This window comes from Mycteria americana (assembly GCF_035582795.1).
Source record: "Mycteria americana isolate JAX WOST 10 ecotype Jacksonville Zoo and Gardens chromosome W unlocalized genomic scaffold, USCA_MyAme_1.0 Scaffold_32, whole genome shotgun sequence".
Classification (NCBI taxonomy): domain Eukaryota; kingdom Metazoa; phylum Chordata; class Aves; order Ciconiiformes; family Ciconiidae; genus Mycteria; species Mycteria americana.
The window spans coordinates 1317683-1341339 of record NW_027445438.1 but is presented as its reverse complement, the minus strand read 5'-3'; the positions used below and the strand labels follow the sequence as shown (position 1 = coordinate 1341339).

The 23657-nt window shown below is 39.2% G+C and overlaps 1 protein-coding gene across 2 annotated transcripts in view; it reads left to right on the top strand.

Moving 5' to 3' along the window:
* LOC142403052 (sorting nexin-2-like) overlaps positions 1 to 21293 on the top strand; it is a 40647-nt gene extending 19354 nt beyond the window's left edge. The window contains exons 7-15 of one of the 2 annotated variants that reach the window (XM_075489190.1): positions 2412 to 2490; positions 9251 to 9326; positions 10622 to 10735; positions 10969 to 11062; positions 14621 to 14661; positions 16742 to 16885; positions 19668 to 19748; positions 19860 to 19931; positions 20785 to 21293. In XM_075489190.1, coding sequence (XP_075345305.1) covers positions 2412 to 2490; positions 9251 to 9326; positions 10622 to 10735; positions 10969 to 11062; positions 14621 to 14661; positions 16742 to 16885; positions 19668 to 19748; positions 19860 to 19931; positions 20785 to 20835 — 752 coding nt within the window. In that variant the 3' untranslated portion in view covers positions 20836 to 21293. Of the gene's footprint in view, positions 1 to 2411; positions 2491 to 9250; positions 9327 to 10621; positions 10736 to 10968; positions 11063 to 14455; positions 14662 to 16741; positions 16886 to 19667; positions 19749 to 19859; positions 19932 to 20784 lie in introns of both variants that reach the window. The other variant, XM_075489189.1, reaches the window with a different exon arrangement.
* The last annotated feature ends 2364 nt before the right edge of the window (positions 21294 to 23657 follow it).

The window sequence follows — 23657 nt, the reverse complement described above, 5'->3', positions numbered from 1 at the left end:
CCAAATTGCTCACCACCAACTGACCAATGCCCAGCCGCTCCCTGAGCAATGGCAACCCTGGCAATGTGCGCCCTGCCCCAGTTTTTATTGCTGAGAGTGATGTCATATGGCATGGAATATCCCTTTGGTCAGTTGGGGTCAGCTGTCCTGGCTGTGTTCCCTCCCAACTTCTTGTGTACCCCCAGCCTACTTGCTGGTGGGGCAGTGTGAGAAACAGAGAAGGCCTTGATGCTGTGTAAGCACTGCTCAGCAATAACAAAAACATCCCTGTGTTATCAACACTGTTTTCATCACAAATTCAAAACATAGCACCATATGAGCTGCTATGAAGAAAATTAACTCCATTCCAGCCAGACCCAGTACAATCTCCATACCGTTTATGTTATGCTCAGGTCCCACACTATCCAATCCATCATTAACTACCACCACCCTTCCCATCCTTTGATATGTGCACAGATATCATTCCCTTAGTCTATGGGCCATCCCTGTAAAATGTCCATAAAATGCTGATAAAAATGTCCATTGAGTTCATTTAGTCCATAACTTTGGGGTCCATCTGTTATGGTGGTCACTCAGGACAGGAGGGATGGTGTGTTGTGTTGGATTGTTGTCTAATGAATCCAGCTCAGGTTGTGTCACCGGTGCACTTGCCTGGTTCCTTATGAGATTCATTCTTCATTGGTTTGGGTGACTCCTGCTGTAATACCTTTGACATATGGCAGCCACAGCAGTGGCAACATACAGCATCATAAAACACTGGCATCGTATAGCAAGCCCACAACAGAGGGATCTTCCAAGAGGCCAGGCAGGGTAGATAGCTGCCTTGAGTATGGAGAAGATTAAACAGCGATACCAAAAGCCCACCGGTACCCTTTTGGGTCCTTGAAATACCCTCTCCTGAGGTAGTCTATGCCAAGGATGCATGTACCCTCCTGGCCAGTCACAATAGGATGCTTTTGCCACTCATTCACAGTTAGGCTTACCTCAGCCTCCAACACAGACAGCTGTTTGGATCCCCCTATCACTCCAGAATGCCCACACTGCCCCTTTGTAACCTGATGGCATTAGGGTACACTGTGCACTGGTGTCAACCACAGCCTTATACTCTTTTGGGCCTGGTGTGCCAGGCCATTGAACCCACACAGTCCAGTAAACCCAGTTGTCACTTTCTTCCGCCTGTCCAGAGTATTCATTACTTGATTTTTGTAACTGCAAACCAGAAGTCCCTTCATCAGGGTCAAAAGTAAGATCAGCCCTTCTACTCTGCCCAATAGAAACTGGAGCAGTAATTTTCCTGCAGGCATGCCTTTTGGCTGTTGTGGGCAAAACAGACTCAACTTGAGGAATTTAACTTAACACAAAACATTTAATTACTGATTTGGGTATTGGGGAAAAAAAGACAAACACTTAAGGAAAACACTTTTCTTCCCCCTTTCCCAGGCTCAACTTCAGTGTGGACACCTCTCGTCCCCCCTTCATAGTCTCTACTCCCCTTGTTATCGGTGCATCTTACACTCAATCCCTTCACAGTGAGGCCACAGGTGGTGCAGGAGGTTGGGGTCAGGACATAGCGGTTTCTTTCTGCCACTCCTTGTTCCTTACTCTTATCTTTCGCTGCTCTTTACTTTTACTTGTTTCCTCTGCTCTGGCATGGGTTCCTCCACAGGCTGCAGTCCCTTCAGGGGTGTACCTGCTCCAGCGTGGAGTTCCCCCTACTGCTCTGGCCTTGTTTCTTTTTTCCCTTGATATTTACTGCCCTTTCTTAAATATGTTTTCATAGAAGCACCACAAACTTCTCTGGCTCAGCTTTGGCCTGTGGTGGGTCCATTGTTAAGCCGGCTGGAACCAGCTGTGACTGGAATAGGGTAGCCTCTGACCTCCCACAGAGACCGCCCCTGCAGGGCCTGGCCCCCCCCAACCTTGCCATTTATACCCACTACATTAATTAAAAAAAAAAAAAAATCAACCCAAAACAAAAAAATCACACACACTTATTTTTAGAAATTAGAAAATACTAGAATAAAAATATTAGTTATGAGCATACCAATCAATAGACTTATAAACTAAGATTTAATTTCTTGTTCTGCTTTATTAGAGTAACTGTTTTCTTCTGAACACAAGTGACCAGTAAGACTGTGACCTTTATTTAGATTGTCTTCATAAATGCAAATTCAACTAGTTATTAAAAAACTTTAATCACAAATATGTATTACAGGAAACTGCATATTTCATGGATCTGTTTCCCACAAAAGTGTGCAGCATGCGGTGTTTGTGTTCTTTGTATTCTTCTGTGGCACTTTTCATTGTAATTTGGCTTAAACTTAGCTGAACTTAATCTTCTAATCATATCATTAACGTACCTGATTTCTTTATGATAACATAAAATCAGTATGATGCAATTTTCTTCAAAGGCATGACCAAGGTTAAAGTAGGCAAGGAAGATTCTTCATCTGCTGAATTCGTAGAAAAAAGAAGAGCAGCATTAGAAAGGTAATGTATGTATCTAACTAAAACTTGTTTAGCATCAAAATGAATTTTAATATACTACATGAGCTCTGTAACTGGGATCTGGACCATCTGTACTTAGGTGGATTCTGGAGTCTGTATGCAGCTGCCCAGTTTTTGTGTAGAAATGGAATAATTCCCATTAATAATAGGAAATGTAGACTTATTCATAGGGAGAATTATAGTTACCTCTTTTCAAACAGGTCACTCTTTAAAATTGAGGTTGCAGAGATCCAGTAAGCAAAACTTTCTTCATCAGCTTACTTACACACTGTGATTTTAAGGCATTAAATCACTTCAGTCCAACTATTTCGTACAAAATTGACTGTTGGGCAGGGGGAAGGATGAAAGAAACCTTTAGTCAGTTGAAACTATAACGGTCTTCTGACGACTTATAATGCATTAGTGTGACTGGCTGTATTTTGATGTAAGAGATAGCAGATCTCTGTCACCCAGCACTGGCATACAACTAGTATTGTCCAAATACCTTTGCTATGGAAGGGTGTCACAGGAGAAGAAGTCATTATCCCAAATTGCCTTTCAAATCTCAGTGGGCAAGGTGCCCTCATTGCCTTCCCTTATAATTGCTGCTATAGTAGATTGCACCCATAACTGAGCTCGGATACAGCTAAGAGCTAGAGAAACATTATTCTGGGTGACGCCAAGTGCGTCTACAATTAGTTGGTGATCCTTCTCATTAATTCTTTCCTATTTAGGCAATATATCAGATAAGAGCCGTTGACTAGTTCCCAGTGTCAGCAAAGAAGATCTTAATGGGTGTTCTAGTTTATACAAATCACTTGTTGCCAAGCTTAATTTGTTTTCTAAAACTTCAGCGTCTATGTTGTTTAATACTCCTAATCCTGTTCCCAGGATGCCAGTCGCATCTCTCCTTGCTCGTTTTGGGGAGGTGAGGGTTTGCCCGTGCAACCACGCTAACCACCCTGTATAGGATGTATTTAGGAATGGTGAGCAGGTAGGTTTAATTGCAGAGATATTAACCTGCATTGATAGCTCCACTCGCTTGAGGGACCATGATGGATTAAATAGCACTTGTTGCTGGCCTGTATATTTAATAGCACAGGGTCCAATTTCAGAAATCTGTGGGGATAAGGTTTCAACAGTCTTATCAGGTGTCTTGGAGGTAGCAGGATGCATTGTGGACAGATTGTTCTATCTTTTGTTTCTATCTGATTCGCCATTTTAATAGTTAAAAGGGTGTTTCTGTTTGTGTAGTTTAACACATCACATCTAATAAAAAGATGGTTCTGCCTTGTGGGGTAATAAAGTGATAGTTCCCTTCCACCTTTTCAGATTTTTGCTCCTTACTGTATTGTTGGCTAATGATTGTTATTGTTAAATTTTGCATGGGATTTCCCAATATTCCTGTATTTCCAACAATCTTAAACATGTATGATTCAGAATGTACTCCAGTTACCATATTGATTAGTACAAATAAAAGAATTGGGAGCTTCCACCCCATGCGTTGGGCTTGTCAATGTATAAATCTGATCTGGTTTATGTTGGAGATGATTATTCCTGTGCGAAGGATAAGTATTCTTCCGGTGATTGACCCAGTCTCCAGGGGAGGTGTTTTGGTATTGTCCCCGGTACTGTTACTGGAAAGGGAAATAACACAAGTTTCAGCCAGGGAGACTCCAGACTGGTTACCCCTTCTAGTGAGTGGCTAGGGTGTATCCACCTAGTGCTAATATGATGTTTAGCTCCACTGCTGTCTTTTGTTTCGTACAGTGCTTGCCAAACGGCGGCAGCAGCTTGTCCAACAATTCAGCCAGTGTTGTGTGAGCTATAGTGGGTGAATGTTTATATCCCTGAGGAAGTCTATTAAAAGTAAATTGTATCCTATCCCAGATAAAAGCAAATCTTTCTTTATCTTCCTCCTGTAGCAGCACCATAAAGAACATATCTTTTACAACTAGTACCGCCATCCAGGGATGAGCGACAGCCTGAAGGGCGGCAGTTAATGTAGCAATGTTTGGGATGGTGGCTGTAAGAGGAGCAGTGTTTGCATTTAACTTTCTGTAGTCTATGATTAGCTGCCACCTCCTGTTTTTTTTTAACTGGCCACACTGGGGAGTTGTATGGGGAGTGTGTTTGGGAAATAATGTGTCTTTTTTCTAAATCAGCTATGACCTCCACAATACCCATCTGAGCAACAGTGGAGATAAGTTATTTTTGAGTCAGGCAGTGCAGGTGGAGCTCGCAGCAAGTGAACTATCCCAGTTAACTGATGCCCACTGGTAGCCACTAATTTTAGCTCAGCTAACCAAGGACACTCTGGGCAGCCAAACGACCAAACACTACCATCTGGCGATTTCCAGATTTGTCCTTGTAATATGTCAAAGCCTAAAACATTTTCTTTCCCTGAAACTACTGCTAACTGGTGCCTTGATATCCTTTTCTCCTCTGGCAACAAGAAGTTTACTTTATCTGTGGGGCATGTCTTGCTTTTGCTGGTAAATCCTGTTACATTAACCCTTCGTTGGCTGGGCTTAATGTTAATTCTTTGGGCATCCAAATTTGAGATTATTGAAATTTGAGTTCCTGTGTCAATTAAAAATTTCACTAGCTGTCTTTGGGGGCTGACTAGGACATAAATGTGAGGGCTGTCTGTGTTATCCCATTGATAAGCTTTCATCAGGGCATTTATGAGATTGGGGGTCTACAGGGGCAGAGATAGGGTAATTACCATATGCACCCCTGTTGTTCGTAGCCTGAAGGCAGGCTGCTTTTGTAACAGCAGTAGAAAGTTTGCTTAATGATCTTATTGGTATAGCAGTGGGCTCCCTCCTATCCTAAGGGTCTATGCCCCCCTGCCCAATAAGCTATTCGGTGTGTGATAGAATGCAGTTCATTGTTAGGGTCTGGTCCTCCTGTTAAAAATACCCCCAGTCCCCAAAAGCTGTACGCTTCATCTTGATTTAACGTGATATGATCTCCCCCTATCAGGGAAACTTGCCATAAATATTCCATTTTGCTTTTGCCAGGCTTCTGCCCATATTTTTCCTGCAAATTAGCTAATTGAAGGGGGTCCCACGGAATGGTTCTCCTTGCATTCCTTTGGTTACCCCCCTGGGGCCTTACGGATGCCTTAGTTTTAATAATAGGGGCCACCTTAAACTGTGATTCATCTAACTCTCTTCGCTACTCTCATCACTAAATTCCTGGTCAGGGTCCCCCCTGTATATCTCCATCCCAATCTTCTGGAGATGCAATTAACTTACAGATCTTTACAGGATCTGGGGGATTGGGGGCCTGGGTTATCATTATTTCTAGTTTGTCCTCTACTCTTTTTTTTGCTTTTCCTTTTCCTCTCCCAGTTGTTTCAGCAATTGTTCTATTTGCAGAGATAACAGCATTTCTTTTTCACTTTCTTCATTCAACCTCATCTTGTAACATTCTCGTTTCCTTTTCTTTGCATTTCTTGTACTGACATGCTGCTTCCAAACGCGTTCCCAATATCTTGCATATTATTCCCTTTTCTTTACCATTTTTCTGTGTCCCTCTTGTGAGGTTTAACTGTTCCTCTATCTTACTCCAATTTTTGCACACCCAATCTCCATGCCTCCGTAAGCAGTCAGTAATCGAACCTGCCATCCTGCTGACTATGCCAATTTTGTCACAGGAAAAGAGTCAGAGGTCACTCAGATCTGATCTAGTAGTTAGTTTATTGAGTTCTAATCAGTAAATTTAGGTATGTAAAATATTTAATAAGTACAGATGGATTGGTGGTCAATACTCTACTATTTACTACACTTAAAGTTAGTATGGGATACAAAGATTATTGTGTAAGCTTACTACAGGTATCTTAAATGTTACATGCATGCAAAAAATGTCACTTACCAACCCATCGATGCCTGGTGTCAGGTAAGGGATCTCTCAGCCTGGAGGGGTAACCTTGAGAGGTGTCCCTAGTCAAGGGGAGATCACCGCCATGCAGCCAGCTGCTATGGAGGGAGAGCTCAATGGACCCTGATGGCTGCAGATATTTATAGTGTAAAGTGGTTGACTCATAGTCAGATTTTCTGCTGTGTTCATGCAGTTTCTGCCGCTTATCAGCCTGGTCTCCAGCCAAACTGTTTTTGTGGTTTTGGTGCTGGGTTCTCACTGATAGCCTTGCACAATAGGATTAACTTTGGTTAGGCCTACTTGTTGAGCATCTGTCTGGACCAAAGTTCAGTTAGTTCAAACAGGAGGAGTGCACCTGTCACAAAGGGTACTGTCACTGATGTGCTGCATCATCCCTTCCTGTTGACATGGCTGGTAAAGCCTTTTGAAAACAACTAGTTAAAACTTCTATAACTTATGGTCACATACAGCTGAGTCAAGTATACAAACTTAATTTTGGTATGATTTTATAATATGTCTGTTGCTGTGATGTGATTCTATGTGATGATTATATCATATGAAAACAATACACCATTTAACAGTTTCAGTTAAACTAGAAAATTAATAGAAATCAAAGGGTTTTGATTGTATGTCAAAGAGCATATCTAACAGATAATATATGAAGCTCTTGAGCTTTTGGAGTTCCAGAAACAATCTTAATTGGAAAAATATCTCTTCAGAATCTTGTTGCTACCATCCTTCCATTTCTTAACTAATAGAAGAACATCTGAACTGATGTTGACCCTCAAAATACTGATAGGTTGTCCTATCTTACAGCTGTCTGTCACTAAAGATTGGTATACAGCTTAATGTTTGCTACTTAAAATTGCACCCTGAAGTTACTGAAGTAGTTCTGTCACTTGGAGCAGAACTCTGAAACACATCCTGGCTATACAACAAGCCTGTTGCTGAAAGAGTGGTGTTATAAGATATGAAGACTTGGAATAACAGCTGGGATTGGAGTAATTAGACTTAGACAACTGAACAACCACTTCCAGACAACTTTAGGTCTCTATCTGTGGTAGGGATGACTGGTTTCCTCCTTGGTTGGTCACTTGAACAACAGAACCTGGATTAGGAAAAGTTTAATTCACAAATTTGTGTGCATGCTTTAAGTGTTGCTTTTTCATTTATTTGTTAAAGGAGTTAAACTAGTATACCCCTTTCAGTGGATGTTAAGCACTCTTCCCATACTGGGGAAGGGACTCCTCAGTACTTTTGACAGTGTTGGGAAGGCTTCACGGTATATATTCTATTTCTTTTTTCAGAAAGACCATGAAAGTCTTATCTGGCAACGAACAACTTTTTCATCATGTTCCTAAGCCAATTTTAGCTAGCTTTTCCATTCAGAATCAAAAAGTCGCCTACCTACTGAGGTGTTCAAAAGGTAGAGGCAGTGGTTATGTTGCTGTTTCCTAAATCTGAGGAAAATGTATTAATGTGCCCCAGAAAGACCAAAGAAATCTGTTCTAGATTGCTCTTTCTAGATTGCCCAGAGCTATGGGGAAAGTGGGCAGGAAAGCAATGTGCCTTTTTTATTAAGTTCACTGAAGTTTATGCCTTAGAATAGTGAACTTAAGTACTACAAGTCTGACAGGTGTCTTCAAGCATACCTCTAGTCGTCTCCAGTGAAAATGTTAGTTATCTCCCTTGGAGTAAGTGCTATTCTGTAGCAGCAAAGTTCTAAAGAAAAAGCTCTTTGCCGCATCAACTTTAACTTGTACTTGCTGTTGACTGTTAGAACAAGCAAGGAAAAGTTGAGCAATCTAATGTATGAAATGGTTTCACTGCAACTCTTAGCTTCTTTAGGAAGAAAAATAAGGATCTGGTGGCCATATCTAATGGAGGATGGAGAAAACACATTGTGTTTACAATATCAATGTACTCGAACTTTCAGTTAAGTCCCAGTCTATATAACTCTCTAGGACAGTTTCCAAGCAATTTGTGACTGTAATGGGGCAGTTCTGGTAATTTACAGCTGAGGCTTGAGCAAAACTAAAGCTTTGCAAAAAGTACAAATACTGTTGATGGTGTTCTGTTAGTACATCTTCATTGGCAGTATTGCATACTTTCTCATGCTCCCATGATCTTTTCAGGTATTAAGTTTCTGTAAAGCATTCTTGTAAATATCAGACACTTTCTGTTAATACATAATATTAAAATCAGTTATGACAAACTCGCAGCAGTTTTTAGTGAATGAGCACTGTAGAAATTTCCCTCTTCAACTCATATTTGTACAATCAATAGTTTTTAGATCCAAGCAGAAATGGAAAAAATTGCAAAAGGAAGGAGTTGCACTAATTTAACTTCTGGGTGGATGAGTCCTGTAGAACTAATATAGGTTGAAGGCTGTCTAGCCAGCAAATAAATAGTTCATACCCAGAACAAGATCAGCTCAATTCTCCAAGACTTCCTTTAATTCTAAAGGAAGCCAGCCAGAATTAGCTGTAACAAAAAGCCTGTTCACTGCACTGTATGAGAATGTGTTTAAACAAGCCCATCTATTTTCTGGCTTAAATTGGTGGTTGTTAGAGCAGGAAGCCTTCACTGAGGTGTTAAAAATATCAAGTATATTATTTTAATACTGTGCAACATAGATTTATGGCAAATTATGATACCTTAAGAAGTTTGATGTAAACAAACTAGGTTATAAACCACTGCCAGCAACTTGTCTTTAGAGGTGACTTTATAAGTGTTCAAACCCCATTAGATAAATGAAGAGAGGTTACATGCTGCCTGCATTGTACCCATTCTTTAGCTAAAGGACACTTTCCAATGCTGTCAGGCACATTAAATCTGTTTTGTTATCTAATATTTTAACTTTTTAAAATCGTAGGTATCTACAAAGAACAGTAAAACACCCTACCTTGTTGCAGGATCCAGATTTAAGGCAGTTCTTGGAAAGTTCTGAGGTATTTACATTCTTTTAAGTTCCTTATTTGTTTCCAGATATGGTAATGTACAAAGTAATGTACTCTTTGTATTGAGACCTAATCTCCTAAATTCATATGAAATCAAATTGGATTGTACCCATCATGGGACAGAGTGACAAAAGGCTACTTAGGGTAATCGTGTACAAAGTCCATTGCCTCTACCTCTGATAAATCTTAGGTTGGTAGTGACCAAAAGCTATCTGCTGTTCATTGACTTCTGCCAAGTGAGTTGGTCTGTCCAGTTCTGAGTGAAGCTCATTGTACACAGAGTGAAAATCCATAATCAGTGCTACTGAGGGTTAATTAAGATCATGAATTAAACTGGCTTGGAAACAGTTCTTGCCTCTAGGAGTCAAGCTTGAGGTTTATTGGCATGATAATGTGAACAGGCATGCAGTGCTGCTGGTCATGCTAGATGTTTTGTGGATAGAGGACTTCAGTCACCAGTGCTATCAATCTGGCACCTTTTACAAAATGAAATATATTGCAGAACAGATTGTCTGTTATGTCTCCAAAAACATAAGTCTATAAATGTGCATAGTGGATTTGCTGTAATAGTGGATTGTCTTTTGGCCAGTGTCAATATCTTAGCTATGCTAATAAGTTACAGAGGCTGCAATACTGACAAAAGCATCATTGATAGATAACTTAGTGTCAATGCTGCTGACACAAAGTATCAGATATGAAGAGTAAATGGCCTGACATCAGGGCCACTTTGTACAGCATATTTAGACTAATGTTAACAAATAATATCAGTTTAAAGTTTAACTTACTCCTGAGGATTTCTAAGTACCTCACAAATGCACAGTTCTTGCAATACTCATGAGGTAGGTTTTGAAACCTGGCCTATATTTAAAAGCAAAAAGACATCTACTTTTTATGATCTGTACACAGTGTGAATCTTGCGTTATAATGAAGTGTTTTACAGAATTTCTGTATCTTATTGTAAATCTAAGCTTTTCTGTTTCTGTAGTGGCAGTTTGTTCTCTGTAGTATATAGGTGGCTAGTTAGGACCTTTGGCTAGTTCATAACTTCTGACAAGTAGGTTGTTTGGTCCATTTAAATGTAAAGGTGTAGAAGAAAAGTAAATAGTCTATATTGTTAAGTTTTCTTCTGAGAATGTAAAAATAGTAAAACTGATAAATTAGATTCCACTATATCGTAACACATAGGAGTAAAGAAAACAGTCTACCCTTTTCTTTCCCCCTTGTACCCAGTTAAACCTCCAGCCTTTTAACCAGTCTGTTTGCCCTTATTTGTCATTCATTTCCAGCTGCCGAGAGCAGTTAACACCCAGGCTCTGAGTGGAGCAGGAATATTGAGGATGGTAAACAAGGCTGCTGATGCTGTCAACAAAATGACAATCAAGATGAATGAATCGGATGCAGTAAGAGCTGATTATTTTTTTTTTACTTGAATAATGAGTCAAATTAATGAGGCTCAACAGTTGCATTTTAAAGCTGTAGAAGTAGAAAATGAGATAGTAATTTGCTTATTGGCTTGGTTTCTTAGCTGTATCAGTTGACCATCCCAGCAATAAATGGATAATTTGCTGCTTTAAAACAAGAAATGCTGTTGGTAATCTAAATTATAATGGTAGACTCTTTCCTCTTTTGTCAGTGGTTTGAAGAAAAACAGCAGCAATTTGAGAATCTGGATCAGCAACTTAGGAAACTTCATACCAGTGTTGAAGCGTTAGTCTGCCACAGAAAAGGTAATTTTACTTTTATGTGACTGCATGAGCTTAAGTGCTTAGAGCTTTAGAGAATGTTAATGAAACAGGAACTTAGTATGTCAGAGCTCTTAACTAACAAATAGTTAGTTTTACAGTAAATTTTAATGCAAAAGTCTTCTAACTCTACCTTTTAGTTTAAACTGCTCTAGCATTTCTGGTATATCTGGTTTTAATCTTAATTTTATCCAGAATATATATCATTCCTTCTGTTGAACTTGAAAGTTACTATATTGTTTAGCATGATTTTTTTTCTTGGAGAGATTTAATACCATAACTAGCAAGCAATACACTACAGTGGACATCTATAAATGTATCTAGATCCCATGGTGTCACCCAACACCAAGGGGACAGACAGGTTCTTTTAGGGATCCTTGGCAGAATGATGACAGCACTAAGTTGTAGTTACAGTTAAAGCTTTATTTTTCTTAATGGGATTTTATGATTAGTATAGCATAGAATTTATAATCAGAATAGCACAAAATTTCTATAAGAAGAATCAGTGTAGTACAATTTTATAAGTAGCATAGTACAGAATTTTATAGCACCACTTAGCTTATGGTTTCTAATCACCTGGACCCTCTGCAGCAGATTGGGTCAAATCTTAATACTTGGCTTGCTGTATCAACATAGCAGTCATAATCTAGACTCAAAAACATATAAAAGAATAGGAGTCACTCAATCCTCGGAGAAAGCAGACGACGGTGGAGGCATCCCTGGCCACCAGGAGGTCATGGGTGTCTCTGTCCAGCAGCAATTCCAGTCCAAGTTCCCACTTAGGACCTGTAACTGCTTGATTTTATAGACAGTGCTCTGTGTGCTGCTATGCTTCCCTGTTCTGTGATGGGGTCATCACCACCACCTGGTTGGCCAGGTGTCTGGGACCTTCAAGGCCGGTAAGGAGGGGAGTAGTTGGCCTGGCACCCAGGAATCTTGAGGCCGACAGGGAGGGGAAGAAGAAATCTCTTTGATTTGTCTACTTGGTTCACAGGGCCTTCAGGGCCTGATAATGAGGGGAAAGGGGACTAATACGTGACCCGCTCGCTCACAGAGAATGGCCGTTTGCCTTATAAAATGGTGTTAGTTATGTCCTAACCATATTACCAGGGGTCAGGAGCAGGGGGATACCAGTCACACCCCACCCCCTGACACGGGGGAGGACACCAGTGGTGGTGGTACCGTCACCTCTTGCCCATGGCCTACAGCTTAGTAATGGGGTCATAAGGAGGACTCCATGGCAATAATGGGCTGCTTGTTGTCCGAAGGCTGTTCATCCGAGGAGGGAGGAGAGTATAAAACATTGATTTAACATTGATTTTTAGTAACTGATATGCATAAAGATTTAAAGCAAGATATAACACAAAATAACATAATTCCAACAGCCATAATAAGAGCTAATATTAACAAAATGTGACAGACCTGTGCTCTGAAGTCAGGTAGCCAAGACCACAGCCAAAACCAGGCAGTCGATAGATGTTCTGACAAGGGTTGTTCGAGTTATTTGGTGAAAGGTATGAACTTGTCTTTGAATAATGTTTATATGATATTTGATTTGTTTAGATTAGTTAGCATAAAAACAAGTGGTGTTTGACAATACACATTACACCTCCTTGTGATGCTAGAAGATAATCTATGGCCCAACGGTTTTGAATAGCTAATTGCAAAAGTGAACTAATTTCCGATTGCAAATTCTTTAAAGCATCTACAGTAGCATTTTGGACAATTTCAAGCATAGCAGAAATATTTATGATAGCTTTTCCCAACTCAATAATACCTAAACTTGGAAACAACACATGCATAAACTGATGGAATCTTGTTGGTCTTTTTACTGGGGGGTCAATCACAAAACACTTAGGGTAATGATTGTGTAAAAAGGTAGTAGTTAAATTTTTGGTTTGAAATGCATAGAGAGCAAGATGTGCTATGGTACAAGTACTTCCCATTGTGGTGGAAGACTTTTATGTGCGTTTGTGCTACAGAGCCAGAACCATCCGGATGCTAGAATGGTAGGCCACCAATTTGATTTTGTAAAATTTCTAGGGAAATATTCCTCGCACCATTGATAAGTCTCTCTTTCACTGTCAGAATGCTCAAATTCGAGTAGGAAAGTGTGGCTCATTAGAATAGTGTGAAAAGGATTGGCATATATACAGCTGGTCATGTTATGCCAGTTACAGGTGGTCCAATTGTTGTTAGTACTTAACCACCATTACTCTGTAGAATGTAAAATGTAGAATTAGGACCAGTGAAATTATAGTATCTTTGGCAAAATGACACAGATGCATTATGTTTAAGTATGGGGTCACCTTTCAACTCTGCCCTTTTAAAAGTACATGAATGTGTCTTAAGTTGCTTTCTCATACCTCTACCAGGAATTATTCTCTGTAGAGGCAGATGTCTCTGAGATCAGATGTCTTCAAGGTTAAAGAGTATTTTAAGAAGTAATGAAAATGGGAATGTATCTGATTACTGCTGATTTGACACCTGCTCTTAGATTTCAATAAATGCTTTTTTAAAAGAGTGGTATTTAAATTGTGATAGTTTTAAATATCTGAAGACTTTTCTTCTACAAATATTTCTGGTGTTCTGATGATTCTGCAAAAGCAGCACAGTTATAAACAAACCTGTGCTTTCAGTCCTTAACTAAGTTGGATTACAATGAGATTTTGTTCAAAGGTCCTTCATAGGAATTAACGTTGTACATGATGACTTAACATGAGGTTTGATAAGACAGTTCCCTAAGTGTTTGTTAATGAATAAGCTCAAAACTTCAGCTTCATGGATGCCAGCCACAGTCACATGCCTTTTTTTTTTTTTTAAGGCATGTCAAAACATGACAATATATTACAGTATACACAGTCTTGTTAAAGATACTTTAGTCAATAGAACAGTATAATGGAAGCAAATTCCACTCTGATGTTGATGTTCTCATTGAATAATTCTCTTCCTCTTCTTCTTCCCCCCCACAACTGCATGGAACAACTTCACTAGACCAGTTAAGATTGTCTTGAATTTGCTGTATAGGTGATGTGACTTTTGTTTTGTGGGCTTGGACTTTTTCTGAACTAAGCAGTTGGATAATACTGAAGTGATAGTTTCTTCCATGTATTTTGCAAGACACAATAGGCATCACCTAACAGGCTCAGCAAATCATTTACTGATGTTGGAGAGTTTTGGGTGCACTATGTTCTCCTAAACGTGGTTTCATTGTGATCTCCTTGTGTATTTTATCATGAGCTTTGGGAAATATAGTTTATATTTTTCAGTTGGTAAAGTTAGGGTTGCTGTAGGGCAGAGGTCTGTTTGGTTGATCTATCTTGAAGAGTAACATAACAAATTAACTTCATTGTACTGGATGTCACTCCTGTATTTCAGAGCTTTCAGCCAACACAGCTGCCTTTGCTAAAAGTGCTGCCATGTTAGGTAATTCTGAGGACCACACTGCTCTATCTAGAGCTTTGTCTCAGCTTGCAGAGGTTGAGGAGAAGATAGATCAGTTGCACCAAGAACAATCTTTTGCTGATTTTTATGTGTTCTCAGAACTGCTTGGTGACTACATTCGTCTTATTGCTGCAGTAAAAGTAAGTACTGCTAGGAAAAATGCTTAATTGTGTTTAGGGTCACACTTCGCAGTTTGTATATTTAAGGTAAATGTCCAGGTTGGATGGGGCTTTGAGCAACCTGATCTAGTGGAAGGTATCCCTGCCCATGGCAGGGGGGTTGGAACTAGATGATCTTTAAGGTCCCTTCCAACCCAAACCATTCTATGAATGTTTGTATGCATATGCACACTTCATTACGCAGTTAAGACTTGCTGAGTTTTTGCCTGAAATTCCAATCAAGTAAAATGAATGAATCCATGATCAGTTATTCCCATGATAAAAAATTGTTGTGACAAAAAATGGGCATGGATTAATAGGATCCAGACAAAATCTAAATGGTGAATATCTTCTAATTAGAGCAATATTAATTGTGCAGAGTATTTAGGGACACCATACTAGTTAGCATGCTGTACATGTTTCTTTCAGGTAACTGATCTTTACAGTATGCTTATAAAATGTTTTCAAGAACATAATTTGGCCATATTAGATAACCAGTAGTTTCAGTAAATAAGCAACAAATATCACTTGTGGATCTACATCTCATTAAAGAAAGTATTCAATTTTGGTGTACAGCATGATTAGGTTTTGACATGGGGAGGGGTTGTATTGGGTTTATGTGGCAAGGTTTTTTTGGGGGGGGGGGGGGGGGGGGGGTGCAGGGGTGGCCTCTGTGACGAGAGGCCAGGGGCTGCCCTGTGCCAGACACAGCTGGTTCCAGACAGCTCCCCAATGGACCCACCTCTGGTCAAAGCTGAGCCAATCAGCAAAGCTGGTGGTACCTCTGTGAAAACATATTTAAGAAAGGACAATTGCTGCTCAGCAGAGTGTGTGTGTGTGAGGGGGGAAGTATAAGAAACAATCCTGCAGTCACCAAGGTCAGAGAAGAAGGAGGGGGAGGAGTCGCTCCAGGTGCTGGAACAGGTATTTCCCTGTGGAGAGGACCACACCCGAGCAAGTGGATATGCCCTGAAGGAAGCTGCAGTCCTGGAGAGCCCACATGGGAGCAGGTTCCTGACAGGAACTGTGGCCTGTGGAGAGGAGCCCATGCAGGAGCAGTTCTTGAAGGACTGCAGCCTGGGGGAAGGACTCATGCTGGAGCAGGGGAAAAGTGTGAGGAGGAAGGAGTGGCAGAGAGGAACTGTTATGAACTGACTGCACCCCCCCCTCCCATCCCTCCTGTGCTGCTCAGGCAGGGGGGAGGTAAAGGAGTTGGGAATGAAGGAGTGAAGTTGAGCCTGGGAAGAAGGGGTGAGTGGAGGGGAAGGTGTTTTAGTTTTTGTCTTTGTTTCCCACCATTCTACTCTGTTTTTAATTGTCAATAAAATAATCTTCCCCAAGCTGAGTCAGTTTTGCCTGTGATGGTAATTGGTAAGTGATCTCCCTGTCTTTATCCTGACCCATGAGCTTTTTTTAATCTTATTTTCTCCCCCTGTCCTGTTGAGGAGGGGGAATGAGAGAGCAGCTGTGGGTGGGGGTCTGGCAGCCAGCCAAGGGTCAGCCCATCACAGGGGTGTCTAAGAATTTTATCCAGAAATATCTTTGAACTTGTCAGGCTGTTGGGAATATATTTTTATATATTTTTATATATTTATACATAATATATAGTTATAGTCTATGTGTTATTGTTCTATATATTATATAGAATGCATATTATATTAAAAATGTATACTTTAATTCTACTACCTCCATCCATTGCTAACAAAAATGTACTGCCAGTTATGCATATAGTCAATGAAAAAGTTTGCTAGAATCTGTATTTAGAGAAGTATTTGTGTAATATAGCACTTTGCAGTGGTCACTTTGGTGGTATTGTGATGGGACAAGGAACACAAAATTATTTGGAGCACCAAGGTGTCTGCTCTAAAGAGGCTTCTTGAATGCCCTCTGTTATTTTTAGGTGGTATTTAGCTGTGCAAGCGTGCTGTCAAATGAAATCCAAGACACAGTGAAGTTTCTTTTGAGTACACTTGTTCCAGTTTTATCCAGAAATATCTTTTTCTAATAGGAATTTAGATAGCTTTAACGATTGCAATTGCTTAATAAATGCCCATACTTACAGGGTGTGTTTGATCATCGAATGAAATGCTGGCAGAAATGGCAAGATGCTCAGGTCACTTTACAAAAAAAACGTGAAGCTGAAGCAAAGCTCCAACTTGCCAACAGACCTGATAAACTGCAGCAAGCTAAAGATGATATAAAAGAGGTAATGTTGTCAAGTATTTATATTATTCTGGAGGTCAGACTTTTTGTACTGATTCATTCAGTCCCCATTAATGCACTATTTTATACAATTTTTGTTTATAAATCATGCATTTGCTATTTTCCATATTTACTGAAATTGTTAAAAGGAATTTATTTAAAATATGAGATGTGCACAATTGTTACCCATTCTGAGATATGTAAGGTAGTTGAATACTGTCTCTACAGAGTCTGGGAGATGGGAGGAGGGGAACATGATCAAGTTTAAAAATGCTTTTAACTGTTGCAGATGATTTGGGTAGTCAGAATAACATCTCTTGGCTTCTAAAGCTAAAATCTAGCTAAAAAGACTAACGGAGAACTGTTCTCATGTTTTGCTTAATGATCCAGCATATCTACTTTTATATTTTTAAAAAAAATATATATATACACACATATATTATAATTTCAGTAAAAATCTAACATGTTGAAGTTTCATAAATTATACACTTTTTCTAACATGCTTCACTAAGGAAATTGAAGAGGTAGGACAGCTTAATTATTTAACATTAATGCATTCTAGTTATGCACTGCTATTTTCTCATGAAATAATGGAGAACATCATTGCAGATTTCAGTCTCTTATGCACTTTATTTTGTTTGGCTGCCTCATTGGTCACTAACCCAAGCTGCTTTGTTCTTTCTCCACCTCAATATATTTTACGTACAGTGTTGAAGTTGCTCATTAATGTGGCTTTCTTTTTTTATTTAAAAAGGCCCTTGTTGACTGGGGAAAAAAAAGTCACTCTTTTATGACCATATTCTTGCTGGTTGTCTCTCTTGATGTCATCCATCCACCATGCAACAAGTGAGCTGGAACTCATTGGCAAAACTAATTCCTGAGTGTTTGGAGTAGTAAGAAATACTCAATGACCCTTTCTCATTCTTAATATAAGAAGAATTAATGATGATGTTCCTGAAGGATTTCTTTTTCCTACTTTATCATGTGTTTAGAGAAGGTTGTTAGTAAATCCAGAATTTGAATATGCTGGTAGAAAATTATTGCTTCCACTGAAATGTATTCAGAGTGGCTGAATTCTTTAATAGTAGTCCTTTTGACAGATATTGAAAAGTGGAAGCCTGTGCAGCTTGAGCTTCATCTGTGACTCAGTTCCTTTGTGCAGATAAAAAGTAAAAGAGTAGTCCTCAAAACACCATATTAAACAAGGGGAAGACTTTTCCTTGTCAGAAACCGTAAGATGTAAAACTTATCCAGTGCTAATTCCCACAAACCCTGGTGTTTGGATATGATGAAACTGGGATGTGAGATGGCTTTCTCTGAAGTCTTAGGCACCTCTAAGCTGCTGTAATAGGAAGGCACAAGTTATTTCAAAGCAGTCTTAATCCTTCTTTTCCTGGACTGAATTTTATATTGTTTTAGTTATTAGCTAACTCTCTAGGCTGTGCACGTATTAGTGTTTCCCTGAAGCACATCCTGTTATAACTTATTGCATAGCTCCATAAGTGTACATCTGAAAAGACAATAAGAGAACTTTGAATAAATACAGACTAAAAACATAAATATCTCAAGATATTTATTTGAATAGATGTTCATTACATATTGCAACAGTAAGATGACACTGCACCACAAAATGCTCTTGTGATTAAATAGCACCACTAGATTGCTAGCAGGAATATACTATATTGGTGTATGTTGCTTCCTGGCTGCTTTTTTCTGAGGAAGATAACTGTTACCAGATCTGTTGGCTCCCATAATTCAGTTAATATGTTGAGATTAACAGATACAGTTGCATTTTTAGAATGTCTGTTAGCATGCATATGTCTGAAGTGTCAGGATGATAGCTTTTTTCATAATATACTTACACAGATGGTTTAAATTTAGCAATATAATAGTTGCATAAAAGTCTAGTAAGTCTTTTATGAGTAAGTCTTAGTAAGTCTTATATGGAAAGTCTAGTAATGATAAGGTAATATTAAGGTAAAATTTCTTAATTGGGTAGCTGGATGTCTTTTGACATAAAATAAGGATAAACGTGACCAAGTGTTTTGTAGTATTGATATTAATGCCTTGTTCCCAGTATGGCAAAACCCTACAAGCAGCTTCACTTCTTCTGAATTTTCCTTCTGTGCTCTTGCCTGCAATTTTTTATTACTTTTTTTTTATTTATTCCTGCTGTCTCTTAAAACAGTCCCCACTGAGCAAGAGAGCTTGTGCTTTGGCTTGCCTAAATAACATACGTTCTGACCAATAAACACATCCTCGTTAGCTTGTCATCTGCAGCAGAAATATGACAAAGATAAGCATTTACTTGACCATAGGCATAGATGAAGATTTAATAATCTCTTCTGTGAATAGGAAAGTATAGGCAACTATTTCTTTGAGACTTTTTCACGTTTGATTGAACAGGTAAGAAAACTTAAAGGTTTAGGTTCCTTTTATAGCAGTGTTTGTAAATGAAATAGCTAATAAAGCTTTAGAGATCCTTTTTCTTTGCTAAATAATCTTTAAATTTTTGGTTACTAAATATTCATTAATAACATTAAGATATTTTTATATTTGGTATACAGATAACATTACCTTAGAGATATTGTTTTAACTGATCTGATGACATCCTTTTCTGTAAATTGTTTTGAAACTATTGTACTGAAGCTTTCCTTTATGTCAAAAACCAAATAGGTGCTTTTCAACTCTTGAATGACTATTACTAATATACTAAAAAAAAGTTTAGATACCGATAGACTGAACAGAGAATGCAGTCTTATCTCTGCATGTTTTTCCTTTGCCAGTGGGAGACAAAAGTTCAGCAAGGGGAAAAAGATTTTGAACAGATCTCCAAAACCATTCGTGAGGAAGTGCAAAGATTTGAGGCACGTATAACTTTGTCCAAATAAATGACAGTTTTGCTTTAGATAATGTTGATGTTCCAAGCAAACTTGGTTAAGAGGTTAATCTGCCATAATTATTTACTTTATTAACAGAGGGAACGAGTGAAAGACTTTAAAACTGTTATTATCAAGTACTTAGAATCATTAGTGCAAACACAACAGCAGGTAAGAAATTTTAATTTTTTTGTACAAGTTAATACATAATATGTTCCATATTAGGTTAGTTAAAAAAGGCAGGGTTTAAGTATAGCAGTTTCTAAAACACAGAGAACTAACTCTAATCTATAATATATTGCAGGAGAACATAGTGATTGCTGTTTCCCAGCTATTACTGTTCTCACTTGCATAGCCCTAATTCAGGGGAGCAAGAGAGAAGCTTCATCAGGAAGGGGGGGGGGGGGGGGGAGTGGAGGGTCTTGTCTATTCAAGTAATACTTTTACTTGTAGATTGGAGTAAAATGCATTAAATATGTGCTTGGGCTTACTGAAGAGACTTGAATAATCAAATGCTTATCTGCTTTAAAAAAAAAACAACAACAACTGAATATTGTACAGCAGTAAAACAGCTTTCAGTGACTCAGAAGTAGGCATGGTTCCCAAATGAGTGTCTGGAATATTTCCTTTTTTCAATCTGGGAATATAACCCTCCAGCTTTCTTTAATAAAAATAAAATAATTAAAAACCAAAACAAAATACCTTTAGAGGTAAGAACAGCAAACTCACCGTGCAAACAAATTCTGTATAACTATATTCTGTGGCAATGTGCTCAGTGTGCAAGAATAACTCTGTTTGCATGAGCAAATTTGTGTATTTATTACTTGTGTTTTTCTCGCATCATATAATAATGTGAATGGATAATTAATGAATGGACAATGGATAATGTGAATGGAAGCATCTGTGTTCTTATTTTGTCCAGTGGAGACAAATTCAGTACAAGAGGAGGAAGGTGTATGTGTGTTCTTTTCCAACATTCAGTACTTAAAGTAAGGTGTTTTTTTTTTTTTTCCTTCTCTGCAAGTTAATAAAATACTGGGAGGCATTCCTACCTGAAGCCAAATCCATCGCCTAAAAGAAGACTATTCCAAATAACAAGAGACTCTGGATGTTTGTCCTGGATAAAAACTAAATTCCACACTGAAATCACTTCAAAATCATCCAAGTAAACCACTGTATATTTTATGAATTAACATGTGGTGGTTTTATATACCACAACATTTTATTAACAAGCTGCATGTCATGACCCTCTTTGAAGTGGACTGTGGCATGATGTTCTGCAATATGTTGCTGAATTGAACACTATTGTGTCTTAATACTTGCACCAAAATGTGCACTGTAAAGCCAGAAAGCAGATATTTTTGTTCTTTACAATACAGTATTCTGTAGTATGTTTACCTGATCTTTGAAACAAATTTAATTGTATTGATTAATGTTCACTTACACATTCCTATACAAAATCATGTTTCTGTGATTACAATAATAAAGAAATGTATCTTGTGAAACATTAAACTCTTATTTTGTTTCTCTAGATATTTACTGGTGTTCTTAAAAGTAGCGTTTATAACAGATTGAGATTATATCGAAGGCAACAACACATAGAATCATAGAATGGTTTGGGTTGGAAGGGATCTTTTTAGAGATCATCTAGTCCAGCCCCCTTGCAGTGCATCAGTTGTCATGCATTGAGCATGCCAGCTTCACACTATCATTTGCTTGCAAATAGGCCTGGCCTCAGCACCCTGAGACATATTCTTTGGTATCTGATTCTTGGCCTGTGATTTGTCCTGTGTCTAGTGCTATCAGCATAAAGTAATTTTAATAGATTCTGATAGTTTGCTTGTGGAAGGTAAAGAATGCGCTACAGATTGTGTCGGGTAGCTTTCTATGGCATGTAACATGGTAGAGGCCCTCATGATGGTAATAGCCAAACAAAGAGTATGGAAAAATAAGAACCCTATTTTGAGTGGTATTTAATTGCCTCCCTTCTCAACACCCTGCTGTGGATATCTTTGCTAACTCAGCAGGTTCAAAAACTTAGCTGTTTAACAAAGCAATGTTATTTGTGCTTAATAGTTGTTCACAGGTGGAATATATAGACAAAAAAACAGTGGCATTGTTTCTCCCTATTCAAAAAGAAAAATGCTCAAGAGATGTAAAAATATGAAGTAATCTCCAGGGACTAAAATGTATGTATTTGATTTCCCCCCCCCCCCATTTAAGTTGGTGTATTTGGTGTAGGTGTACTTGGTGTAAGTGGCAAGGTTTTGGTAGCAGGCAGGTCTGCAGGGGTGGCCTCTGTGGGAAGAGACCAGGGGCTGCCCCTGTGCTGGACACAGCTGGTTCCAGACAGCTCTGCAACAGACCCACCACTGGCCAAAGCTGAGCCCATCAGTGAAGCTGGTGGTACCTCTGAAAAGAAACTGTAGAAAAGGCCAGACGGGGAGAGGAGGAGGGAACACCAAGGTCAGAGAAGGAGGAGGATGTGGTGCTCTATGGCAGAGCAGATATTCCCTGCAGCTTGTGGAGGACTCGTGATGGATCTGTTGTATATTCCAGAAGGAACTGCAGCCCATGGAGAACCCATGCCAGAGCAGAGCAAAAGTGTGAGAAGAAAGGAGTGGCAGAGAGAAACTCTTATATACTGAGCAGAACCCCCACCCCCCTGTTCCACCTGCACCACTCAGCAGTAGAGGAGTCTGGAGTGAAGTTGAGCCCAGGAAAGGGGGGAGGAAAGGTATTGTTTTAATGGTTTTTCTGTTTGTTTGTTTCTGACTACCTCAATCAATTAATAAATATCTATTTTAATTGGCAATAAATTAAGTTAATCTTCCTCAAGTTGAGTCTGGTTTGCCTGCGATGGTAATTGGTAAGCAATCTCCCTGTCTTTATTTCAACCCAAGAGCTTTCTTGTTCCTGTTCTTCCTATCCTCCCCCCCCCCCCCCCCCCCCAAGGAAGGAGTAAGCAAGTTGCTGGGTGGGAGTTTGACTGTTAGCCAAGGTGTTAGCCAAGGCTAGCCCACCACAATTGGTGTTAATTATTTGGAGACTAAGTATTCCCTAAATTATGTTAATTAACACTGTAAAAAAGAAAAAAGCTTGTATAATTCACACAGAAATTTATTTATATGCTCTAGAATATAGATTTGTGAAGTTACTTCATAAATTTTGATTACAATAGTTATTTGGGAATTGTTGGATAACTAAATCTTTTGACTGTTTAGAATAGACTGTTTAGACTGGTTTCAGCTGAGATAGAGTTAATTTTCTTTATAGTGGCTGGTATGGGGCTATGTTTTGGATTTGTGCTGAGAACAGTGTTGATAATACAGAGATGTTTTAGTTGTTGCTGCACTAGTCAAGGACTTTTCAGCTTCCCGTGCTCTGCCAGGTGCAGAAGAAGCTGGGAGGGGACACAGCCAGGATAGTTGATCCAAACTGACCAAAGGGCTATTCCATACCACATGATGTCATGCTCAGTATATAAAGCTGGGGAAGAAGAAGGAAGGAGGGACATTCAGTGATGGCATTTGTCTTCCCAAGTAACCATTACACATGATGGAGCCCTGCTTTCCTGGAGATGGCTGAACACCTGCCTGCCGATGGGAAGGAGTGAATGAATTCCTTGCTTTGCTTTGCTTTGCTTCACTTTTGCGCGGCTTTTGCTTTACCTATTAAACTGTCTTTATCTCAACCCTCGAGTTTTCTCACTTTTGCTCTTCTGATTCTCTCCCCCATCCCACTGTGGGGGGAGTGAGCGAGCAGCTGTGTGGTGCTTAGTTGCCGACTGGGGCTAAACCACGACACACGTGACACTGGGAGAAGATTTTTTTAAATAACCCTGCAAAAAGATTTGCAGTCCGAAGCCTAAAATGAGTTATCAGGTCGATCAGAGGT